This window comes from Neopsephotus bourkii, unplaced genomic scaffold (assembly GCF_033783945.1).
Source record: "Neopsephotus bourkii isolate Nb327-2 ecotype Australia unplaced genomic scaffold, CSIRO-AGI_Nbou_v1 NB_1820, whole genome shotgun sequence".
Taxonomy (NCBI): Eukaryota; Metazoa; Chordata; class Aves; order Psittaciformes; family Psittacidae; genus Neopsephotus; species Neopsephotus bourkii.
Window position 1 is genome coordinate 12,598,176 of NW_026902293.1, and position 12,236 is coordinate 12,610,411.

General features: G+C 41.0%; 1 protein-coding gene across 1 annotated transcript; it reads right to left on the minus strand.

Annotated features, from left to right (window-relative positions):
- Positions 1–532: 532 nt before the first annotated feature.
- ZFAND1 (zinc finger AN1-type containing 1) lies at positions 533–12,157 on the minus strand. The gene is made up of 8 exons (XM_061342764.1): positions 12,084–12,157; positions 10,950–10,992; positions 8,685–8,724; positions 8,193–8,320; positions 8,016–8,107; positions 7,104–7,228; positions 1,194–1,349; positions 533–1,040 (listed from the first exon to the last, which is right to left on the minus strand). The coding sequence occupies exons 1-8, from the start codon at positions 12,136–12,138 to the stop codon at positions 870–872; spliced, it is 810 nt and encodes a 269-aa protein (XP_061198748.1). The 5' UTR covers positions 12,139–12,157; the 3' UTR covers positions 533–869.
- Positions 12,158–12,236: the final 79 nt, after the last annotated feature.

The following is a 12,236-nucleotide window of genomic DNA, read 5'->3' on the forward strand; positions in this document are numbered from 1 at the left end:
TTAATTGAGAAATCCACTAATTCTATACTTATGCACCCAGAGGTGTAACTTCATGTACAATCACTGTAAACAACAGCTTTACACCTTAGTAAGTCAATACTGCAGACTGCTGAAGAGAAAACAATACGGATTTATGTAAGGTTGGAAATGCCAGGATGAAAATGCAAGCTGTGGAATGCTGTGCTTGTAGCTGAGCTGTATTTCTTCCTCTCTTACCATATTTCTTCCTTTTCTACACAAGAATTAGAAAAGGATAATTTCAGGTTCTCTTTCCTTATCCTCCTTCTAATCACAAATAATGCTGAGATTTACAAACACAAGACAGACATCTGTGTGAATTTACTTTCATTTCAGAAAGGTTTCCTTCTAATTTTGTTATGCTATTACAAGATGAAAACATGGACTAGGAGCATGGACAGTGCTGGATGCCAAACTCAATGAAACATATTCTTGTAGATACAGAAAAGATGCTGCAATAGCGAGTGTGTTTCTTTCCTTCAGAGAATTGATATACTGCAAGTTTACGTTTTCATTATAGATTTTAATACATACTTTTCCCATAATTTACATAAAATATAAAATTTAAGAAAAAAATATTGACACGATACAGCTACATAAAGTAAGAATTTATTATAGAAAGCGAGTATTTGTGATATTAGTTAATAATATAACTAATTTTCCTTTCAGGACATAGCTCTTCTGTCAGTCAAAAAATTGAGAAATTGATGGGAAGTCTGTCTTTACAACTGAGGACAGACCCTGGCATACCAGTGAGTTCAGAATAAAACTGGACTTGGTTTTGTTAAATACCACATTTCTAAAAACAAATAAAAATAAAAAATATTTTTTTGTTTGTGATAATTTACTGATTAACTAAAGTATGACTCTGTATCTTCTATAGATAGAACATCATTATTAAGATACTCCAAAATTATATTTCCGCCATTGTACAATGGATAGTCTTTATCAGATAGCCATGTTTCCAATGTGTGCTCAAATGGCAAGGCTTCTCCAGAGGCAGCATGGCATAATCTCAATTTCTGCAAAACAAACAGCACAGAAATTAACATAAGGATTTGCTCGTTTGAGATGCAAGGAGTAGGGTGGGTGAGGGACTAAGTGGTTAAAAAAACCCACCAAAACAAAATCAAAATCCAACAACCTGGAAAACGTTTGTTATTATTATGATTTACCTGGGATGTTGATTTGTTGTTGTCATTTTTAAGGCTTGCTAAGGAAGCTGCAAAATCTACTACTTTGCCAATACTCCACTTACTCCAGAAGAACATGGGCTTGCTTTTCTCTTTGTTTCCCTTTGGCAAAAATACTTGAAAATAAATTCTTTCTGTCTAGAAAAACATGAAAAATAAACAAAAAATTATTCACAGAAACAGCACATAATACCAGTCATACACATTAACCGTTTTTCAGTAAAAAAACCCCAAACCTTTACATTTCAACCCCCAAATTACTAGCTCAAACTTGTACTATTCCATCAAAACCAAGACCCCAGTTTCCTGCAGAATATAAATGAGATCAAGTCGAATCCCTTCCAGCTGCAGGCACATGCATGATGGACAAGAAGTTCAGAGAGGTGGGACATCTTGAGCCAGAGTCCCACAGCTAGACTACTACATATAGAGAGACATGAAAAGGTGTCTGCCCTGGGTTTGCTGGATAATAATGACTACTCTGGGGAGAAGAAGGTGAATATAAATAAGCAGTGCTGTCTTTTGGCAGCAGTATAATGTCTCAAATTGGAATGCAAAGGGGGTTAAAACTGAACAATTCACTGTAACAGAAATGCCAGTTTCACAAAACAACACTCCCAGTCATGGCCAGCTAATCCTTTATCCTGTTTTTCCACCTTTTATGTGCTAAACACTTTTTCAGTATCTGACAGACCAAAACAAAAGTAACCTGTGAAGAAAAGGTTTTGAAAGGGATCAGGACAATCCCTTCTCCAAGGTTATTTTTTCTTGACATTCAAGAGAAGACACAGCACAAGCATGACTGGTATATTCACCAGTTAAAACAGCTCTTGCTGAGCCCAAGCCAAGCCATGATCAAACAAGACAGAAGTCTTTTAAAATGGTTTACATAGGCCCTCCCTAGAAAAACACAGAACTACCTTTTCCCCATCTGTGTTCATAAAGCTGAGGCAGAATTTCAATCTGTGCATTTTTCTCAAAACTTGAATGCTCTCCACACACAAGAAAATCTTTAACATCTAGGAATATTACAAAGGGGCAATGGAAGCAGGACCTGTATCTTGCCAAAATGTAAATGACAGTTTGTAAACCAGCTAACACAGTGGCCATTCTATTACGAACACATGCCAACATCACCCAACTGCTATCAGTGCCCCACACTTCCTACAGCTGATCCTCCAGTCCACTGGAACTTAATTCACAAACCAGCTCATTCCACTGTTGCACCCCTACCTATGAGATATACGTCCTGGAACTTCTGTGCCATATCCAAGAAAATACCAGTCAGGCAGGGACACAACAACTAATGCTACTTTGCAGCATAGCCCTCCTGTTTTGAGCTGGTCAGGTCTGTAACCTGTTATCAGGTCTGACACTAAAAGAAACAATCATCTGCAGAAAGCTAATCTGAATAAAGAAGCCAAGGGAAAGGTATTTCTAAGATAGCCTGATTTTCCTGATCATAGGTAAGAAGGGTCAGGAAGGAGGACCTCTGGTGTCATGTGGTCCAAAACCATACTCAAAGCAGGGGGAAATTTAAAGCTAGACCTAACTGTAAATACAGGTAGATCAGGTTGATCTAAGTCAGATTCAAAGAACTTCTGAACATCCCAGGGAAGCCGATTCCACAGATTTTCAGAGGAGCTTGTTCCAGTCTGACTAGCCTCACTGATTTTTCTTCCTACCATCTAATTGGAATGTCCCATGTTGCAGCTTGTGCCCATTGCCCCCTGTCCTTTTCCTGTGCACCTCCAAAAAAATGTCAATCAATCATGATGAGAAAAGTGATGTGCATAAGAGGCATTCCAGAAAATTCATATTCAAAAAAATCTTACCGAACTAGAACAAGGTAGACAGAAGGCAGCTAGGAGGAGTCTAGCAATTTAAATAGAGGGTGCTGGAGATCAACAGGCTCAATTTATCAGTCAGAATTATCACTATTGTGGATGATTAAACAATTAACATCCACATGAGAAAATGAACAGTAAGAGAAACCAGCATACAGTAATTTGTACTACACTTTTTAGAGCTTACTAGCTTTGGAATTAGGAAGTCACTTTTAAAAATTTCTTACATATATTCAGGGTGGATTTTTTAAATTATGTTCCACAATATTTTAAATTAATCACTTTCCCTCCAGCACATATTTATTACAGTGATGCTATCTGATGAATGCTATAAGCAGATCCTTGTATTACAACTTCTGCATAAGCAGTTTTCTAAGCATAACAAAGTATAAAAAAAGTTAATAAGAGGACTCAATAATGGAGTAGGTGTAGTTATTTTAAAAACAGTGATTAAATGCACTCTACTGAGATAAACCTAACAATAAAACTATGACTATCACATAGAATGTTCTCAGTATTATAAATAAATTTAATGGGCCTGAACGTGATGTGCTGCAACATAACAATATTGTGAAAAACAATTTAAATACAGTTCTTTTAAGAGGATGTATAAATACAGATCTAAAGTGAAACTCTTGATGAAAGAATCAAGGATTTTCTAAACCCAATCAAGGAGTTTCTTAATCCTGGTATGTGGAAAAGCCTTGAATACCAGGTTTGACTGGCCCCGGTAGTGAAAAACAATAAAGGAATCTGTGAAATAACTTTGAAAATCAAAGAAATGAAAGGCTGAAAGCAACTGTCAAAACCCTATTACAACCCAAAGGCAGGAACAACTGACCTCAAGTCCTTCATACTTCACCCAGCAATGCAATATATGCCTGTTATATCTAAGTAGCAGAAATAAAAATGGAGCTTTGCAGAACAAAAGCTAAGTTGTGTATGAGACAGGCTCAATACTACTGGTATAGAGTTGTGCAGACTGTGTCCTATCTGTGTCAAAAGCCTCTCATTACTCAGCGTGAAAAGCATCCCTGTGACTGATACCCCCTGGTAATAACGTTGGTATAACTAATGCCATTTTATACAGCAATATACAATATCATTTCATATAGCAATTCTCTGTGACCAAACTGGTCATTTATCAGTCCCTCTTCCTCCCTGCTGATAGCCCTGAAGGTCCTGCGCACCAGACAGATTTCTCCCCTTCCCCTCCCCTTCAGCCTCAAGGTCCCTGGGCAGCAGGACGACTACTCCCATCCTTGCTGGCCTCGAAGGTCTCAGGCACCCCGCCAAGCCAGTGGTGAGGAGCCTGTCACAGAACAGGGAAGTGCAGCAGCATACAGATCACTGTCCATAAATCAAGCAGTTACAAGCCCTAAGTGGGACATGGACCAGAACTGCTGCTGGACAGCAAACCCCACAGTCAGTGGCCAGGGACACTTCCACTGTCGTCTGCTTCATCCAAGGACTGAGTAAGTGACTTTTATTCTTTTACATGTTTTGAGTCATAGAATAGTTAGGGTTGGAAAGGGCCTTAATATCATCTAGTTCCAACCCCCTGCCATGGGCAGGGACACCTCATACTAAACCATGTCACCAAAGGCTCTGTCCAACCTAGCCTTGAACACTGCCAGGGATGGAGCATTCACAACTTCCCTGGGCAACCCATTCCAGTGCCTCACCACCATAACAGTAAGAACTTCTTATATCCAATCTAAACTTCCCCTGTTTAAGTTTTAACCTGTTACCCCTTGTCTTATCACTACAGTCCCCAATGAAGATGACTGCAATATTGATACTGCATGCCAAGTAGTAACACTTGACCCGATCTGCAGAGAATCCAGGTGGTTAGGAACAATAAGCTAAGCTGTGCTATAAAATTCACTACACCACTTAAAAAACGGTGCTACACTGTGATTATAAAAATTCTGTGCTACTTTGATCAACAAATTCTGTTAAAATAATACAGATTTAGCAACAACTTAGTGCTGTCATCATTCTGCCAGGGATCCTGAAAGATATGTCTGTCCCCATGTTGTTGGGTGACAGAATAAATTGGTGTAGTTGGCATAGCCCTTGGGTCAGAGTGATAACTGACTTCCCCAGTAAATGGGACTCCTGGAGAAAGGGGTTTAAAAAATAGATGGAAAAATCCCAAGAAGTGGCTACAGCCAATAAGCCACAATTCAAAAGCCGTATGGAATGAGTTTTAAAAAATGGAAATATATGTGTAAAGTTAAGAAGGCCAGATGGAAGGAATGTGCTGGCAGTATGGAAAATTGAGAACAGATATGCTGAAAGGTTAAAGGAAGAAATATAAAGGTGAATTATCAGCAAAGGATTTCGAATTGGTATAACCAAATTAAAGACTGATAGTCTGGAAAAAGAGTGTCTCTTGAAAAACAGTGCCACAAGTTATTAAAAAAAAAAAAAACAACCAAGAAAAATATCATTAAACCCCCCTGAAAATAGCAAATAGAACCAGGAAACTTAAATATATTTGGTATGAATATTCTGTGAGCTAGAGACAGGGCAACAGTAACTGGGCTATTGAAACAACTGATGAAGAAACAACGCCAAGGCTCCAGCCAGGAGTCATCTTTTGTGGGACCAAATGGATAGGGGGGATAGAAAGTAAGTCCCCTGGTCCACTTGGCAAATAGATTATATCGGACTTCTCCCTCGAACACCCGAGTGGTGGCGTTACATCCTTACGGGAGTTGAAATAATAGCAGGCTTAGGGAAATGCCCTCCCATGCCCTCTGCTGTGCACTCTGACAATGGCACTCATTTAAAAATAAAGAAATCCAGGAATGGTGTGAACACTGTGGGGTTGGCTGGGTGTTCCAGGGTCCCACAGACCCCAAAGTAATGGAACAGTTAAGAAGTGGAATAGTCTATTAAAATGAGCTCTAGAACAAAGTTTAAGTACAGGAAGATGAAGTAAAGCCCTACCTAAAGCTGTTTGGTGCCTACATAACCAGCAGACTGGATGCCTGGTGCAACAGGCTCATTTTCCTGCTCTCTAATCCATAAAGCATCCAAAACCCCCACTGTCAGCCCATCATTCTTTTCACAGTGAAACTGTTCCTATTAAATACCCTTTGATGGTTAAAGTATCTGTCACATATGCCCTGAGAAAAAGGCATATGGAAAACTGTTTCTAAATGGAGACTCCCTTTAACTTTCACTGAGGCTTGGATAATGCTCAAGAATGAGTAATTTCTTTTCACTTCAGGTCCTTGGACAGTACTTGGACAGATTCATTAACCTGAACAAACCTGGACTGCACCCAAGGAATCATCATTTTACCTTCACAGAAACCTCAGCTGTAAAAAGATTATCACAACACCCACTGTATTATACTTACCTTTATTTGTACCCTTTTTCTCACTATTTCAAGAATGGGATGATAATCATGTCATTCAGTTCACAAACATAATTTCTCAACTGGGTAATGAATCAAACTGTGGGCATTGTTTATACCACCCTCAATCTTCAGATGCTAATTCTGAGTGCATAGCTGAACCTGTTCCTGAAAGTATCTTGGTACCAACCTAAGTTGGCATACTCACTCCTGACCCTCCAAATTACCAAATTCAACCTTAAAAGGCACATTCTTATGCTAAGGCCCCATGGTACACTGCGATGCCCCAACAAACAAATTCAGCCTGGGTGGGAAAACAGCAATTGTGATTGCTGTCATCATTCTACCAGGAATGCCCACGTAAAAGTTCTTGCAACATTAATGAACTTGTCTGTTTCTGCAGTGTTGGATGACACCTGTGTGGCAGACAAACACATTTCTCCTATAAAATAAACAAATTTGACCTGCCTGATCCACATTCCAGAGACACATTATAACAGATCTAAGAGTAGTGAGATTGCTTTTGGGTGCCAGGCTGAAACATACATATAAATGGTTGTGGTCTTGAGGAATTAAATCCAAAACCAAACTGAGAGAACTAGATGAAAATCAAGATATTTACAAAACTTTCCATTTCGTTTGAGAATTCCACTACTGAAAACAAACATCACTGACCTGAGGCAAGGACTTGTCCCCACACGCATGCATTTTCAGCTTCATTAATGCCACTTTTGCTGCTGTTGCACTGTTTTTCGATCCTCTGCATTTTTTGCTTTTTGATTCCTCTTTTTTTTTAGAATCTAAGAACAATATTATTACTGTTAATATGATGACTCATGCCGTCTCTGTAATATATCTTGGAATTAGCCTATTTGGCCTCATTACATCTCCAAGGTTCCCATCCTTTTCATGTCCTCCCAATGTCATGATATCAGGTATCCTGAATCAAGACAATCATAGAATGGTTAGGTTTGGAAAGGACCTTAAGATCATCTAATTCCAGCTCCCCTGCCATGAGCAGAGACACCTTCCACTAGACCAGGCTGCTCAAAGGCCCGTCCAGCCTGGCCTTGAACACTGCCAAGGATGGAGTGTTCACAACTGGAACAGGGCGACCTGTTTCAGTGCCTCACCACTCTCACAATAAAAAATTTCTTCCTTCTAGCTAAACTAAATTCCCCCTGTTTAAGTCTGAATCCACTGCACCTTGTCCTATTGCTACAGTCCCTGATGAAGAGTCCCTCCCCAGCATTCTTCTAGGCCACCTTCAGATACTGGAAGGCTACTATGAGGTCTCCACACAGCCTTCTCTTCTCCAGGCTGAACAGCCCCAATTTTCTTAGCCTGTCTTTGTATGGGAGTAATTCTGAAAAAAACCTGAGCCCTATTTAATCTTTAAAAATTCTCTTTACAGACATATGTTACTGTTGTCTCAGTTTAGATGAACAGTATTAGATAGTGACATGTGAGTTTAGGGCTATTTAAACAAGGAAATCTTATATGATTAAATCTGAACCCTCACAGGAGGCCACAAGCTCAAATAACCTTCTGAAGAAAACTGCAGAATATATAAACCACTGTACTTGCCTACAATACTTTTAACTAGCTGCTGTGTGGCAGCCATTCGAGGTTTTGGTGTGTCCAGTTTCTCACATTCATGGTCTGACTGATGCCGATGCCTGTAAACAACAGTGCAAAACTTTTAGTACTTTTTTCATACACTAATGAATGAGTATTGGTTTTTAAACACTCTGTTCTGCTTACCTTAGACAAAAATGTTTTTCACAGTAAGGACATAAAAGTGGCAAAAGCTCCTTTCCATTACAGTCCTTGTACGAGCATGGGTAAGATCTGTGCTGATCTGGTTTCACAGAATTGTTTCTTATATTCACCTAGGTATTAGTGCAAAATATTTTGTGTAAATAAACAGATATTACAGATAAAAGTCACCATCCCAGCTTTCCGAAAGAACCGTGCTAGCTCTCCATTCTGTGGGCAAAATTAGTCCAGCAATTCTCTCCTACTTTTGTCCTGGTTAAGTTTAGCTCACAGTTAGAAAAAGAACCATCATCCTAATCAAACTCAGTTTACTTCTGACAGACAGAAAAAGAATAGATTCATTGTTTTTAAGCTTGTCACATTCTCAATGAGACATTATATATTTCATACTTATACACTGTATGTATATATCTTATCTGGAAATAGTTAAATTATACAGAATTTTAATTTTAAGGTAGTCATATATTATTACATTACCTCAGAACACCCATGAGCATCCCGGCTTCTGTGCTGAAGGCTTTGTGGCAAAAGAAAATATCACAACGTTATCTACATTTCAGTAAAAGAAAACTGCATGTGAAAACATTTAAGTGTTTAAAGAATGATCTGACAAGTTTTGTCATGGCAACACTTCAATTAAATAACGAATCTTCTCCAAAAATTGTTTTAACCTATGCACTAGGGACTGTAGTGATAGGACAAGGGGTAATGGGTTAAAACTTAAACAAGGGAAGTTTAGATCAGATATAAGGAGGAAATTCTTTCCTGTTAGGGTGGTGAGGCGCTGGAATAGGTTGCCCAGGGAGGTTGTGAATGCTCCATCCCTGGCAGTGTTCAAGGCCATGTTGGACGAGGCCTTGGGTAATATGGTTTAGAGCGAGGTGTCCCTGCCCATGGCAGGGGGGTTGGAACTTGATGATCTTAAGGCCCTTTCCAACCTTAACTATTCTATGATTCTATGATCATATTCTTCCTAAGTAAAACATTTAGCTCTTGGAACCTATGGCCCAAGATACAGAACAGAATCACAGAATCATAGAATCGTAGAATAGTTAGGGTTGGAAAGGACCACCATTTAGTTCCAATGCCCCTGCTTAAGAATTCAGCTCAAAGCAACTGGAGTTTGTTTTAATGGCTTTTGAATCACCTCACACAGCAACAGAAATCCCTTGAAGGCTTCTGACATTAAAAGGGAAATCTGCCTGTAGTTGATCTGACTTGATCTCAGCTGGCTTCTGCTAATCTGAAGTGTAAATCAAAGTGTAAGCCCTGATTTGAACCTTGGAAGAAACTTTGTCTTTTCCCCCTACAAGAATACCCTGCTCCCTCCACCAAAAACAAATCAGTACAAAACAGGGCCTAAATTAGATGCTTTCCAAAATAATCTACCTGTATGCTAAGGATAATCCTACTGATTTCAAAGATCCATAACGGCAGCTCGGGAAGAAAGTGGCAACTTCAAAGAAGCAACTACTTTTAACTAAATGTATCTGAATCGAGTCACAGAACCTTTTATATAACACTTAGGTCTGCGCAACTGCCACACTGAAATCTTACAGGAAAACTAACTTAATTTCCTTTTATGACAAGTTCACCTGCCTAATTGACCTAGGGAAGCCAGCAGACGTGGCGGGTGGGTTTAGACTTTAGCGAACTGTCTCTCACAGTATCCTTCTGGTCAAAATATCCAGCACACAGCTAGACAAGTTCATAGTGTGATGGCTGAGCAACAGGTGATCAGGTCAGGCTTAAAGAGTTAATAGTAAATGGGTTTACATCAGGCTGGCAGCCAGTCACCACTGGGTTCTCCAGGGTTCAATTTTAGAGCCAGTGCTCTTTAAGATTTACATAAATTATCTGGTCGCAAGAACCAAATGTACATTAAGTCAGCTTGTTGATGATACTAAACTAGGAGGAGCTGTTGACTGCCTCATGGGTAGAGAGGCATTACAGAGAGATCTGGATAGACTAGAGAGTTGAGCAGTCACCAACCATATGAAACTTAACAAGAGCAAGTGCCAGATTCTCCACCTGGTATGAGGTAATCCTGGTTATACATACAATCGGGGGGAAAAGAGGATGGAGTGCAGATCTGGGGTGGTGGTTGATGGCAAATTGAGTATGAGTCAACAGTGTGCCATGGAAGCCAAAAGGGCCAAGTGTGCCCTGGAGTACATCAAGCAGAGCATAGCTAGAGTTGAGGGAGGCAACTGTACCCCTCTGCACTGCACTGCTGTAGCCTCTCCTCAAGTACTGTGTGCAGTTTTGGGTGCCTCAATATATGGACATGAAAGCATTACAATGTGTCCCAAGGTTGGTGACTAAGATGGTGAAAGGCCTTGAGGGCAAGATGCATGAGGAGTGGCTGAGGTCACCTGGGTTGTTCAGCTTAGAGAAGACGGAGGGGTGAACCCATTGTGGTCTGTAACGTCCCCAAGGCGGGCAGTGGAAGGGGAAGTGCTGATCTCTTCTCCTGGGTGATCAGCAAAAGGACACGAGGAAATGGAATGAAACTGTGTCAGACTGGGCATTACAAAAAGGTTCTCCACTGAGGGGGAACCTCCCTCTCAGAACACACTCCCCAGGGAAGCAGTCACAGAACTGAGCCTGTCAAGAGTACAAGGAATGTCTGGATAATACTCTTAGTCATATGGTTTAGTTCTGCAAGGCGCAGGGAGTTGGACTCAGTAATCCTTTGAGGCCCCTTCTAATTTGAGATACTCTATGATTCTATGAACTTACCAAAAGATGCCTGAACAGCCATCACATACAAAGGGGAGAAAATCTGTAACAAAGAGTTTTGTTTTCACTTAGACATTGATTTAGTCATTGATTTAGTAATACTTTCTAGCTTAATTTTTACATGATTAACTTTTGCTTACCTGTATCATGAAGTAGGTATCTCTACAAGGGCACTTACCAACTGCATCTGCACAGTACCCAGAAGTGGCTTTTTTAACACAGTTACACTAACTCCGCTAGTTAGTATTACTGAAAAACTTATAAGTAAATTATATATTCCAGAAGCTGGAATTATGCTTTAAAAATTGGGGGTGGGGTGTCAATATAAAAATCTGAAACCTGTGGCTAGCCATCAAATTTAACAGTTTTGCTAAAAAAAATAATTTATTCCGAGACCACTCAGAATACTGTTTACTGACTGCTGGAGAAGTGGACATTTTACGTTTTTATTAGACGGGTTGCCAACTGGAGGAGATGCTACCCCTTCCAAAAAGCCTAAGGTCTCCTCCATTTAACAGTCCTGATGATCCTGTTCCTTCCTCTCTGTCCTTCATATCATACACACTGTCCTTGTGCAATTTAAACTGCACATACTTCTGAAGTCTCTGCACAAATCCCCACCAATTCCTACAGATAAAATCACATCACCACTGGCAACAAACACCCACCTCCAGGTTATTACTCCAGTTCTCCATTCTTCAGATTTGGTCTTAACAGACCACCATACTGGACTGCAAAGCTCAAGTCCAAAGATCTTGGTCACTTCCTCTGTAAGACCGAGTGGTCGCACCACAAAGCCTTCAAGTTTTTTGCGGCCTCTTTCTTAACGGTTACATTACACTAACATCATTTCCCGAGATCAGCGAAGGCAAGCAAGGGTGAAGAACGGAAAACCAGCATAAGGACGGCTGGCAAAGCAAGGACAAACCGCCCAGTGACACAGCTGAAGCGACAGGCCCTGGCAATGGGTCGTGCAGGGCTGCAGCAGTCCGGAGGACGCCCCGAGGGGGAAACACCTCGCAACCCCCTCACGGGCCCTGTAGCCCCACTGCCCCGGGCCCCGCCCCGCGTCCCGCCCCCGGCCCAGCACTTCTATCAGCGGCTGCCCGCGGGCCCCACCGTGCCGTCCCTTACCAAGTTGTCTGCAATCCGCCACCCCGCAGTGCTGCCCTAGCTCCAGCTCCGCCATGTTCCGCGCAGCCCGAGGACGGGGGGACGACGGAGCGATGACGCTGCTGAGCCCGAGCGCGCAGCGGCTGCCAAGCCCCGAAAGGTGCCGAGGCTGCT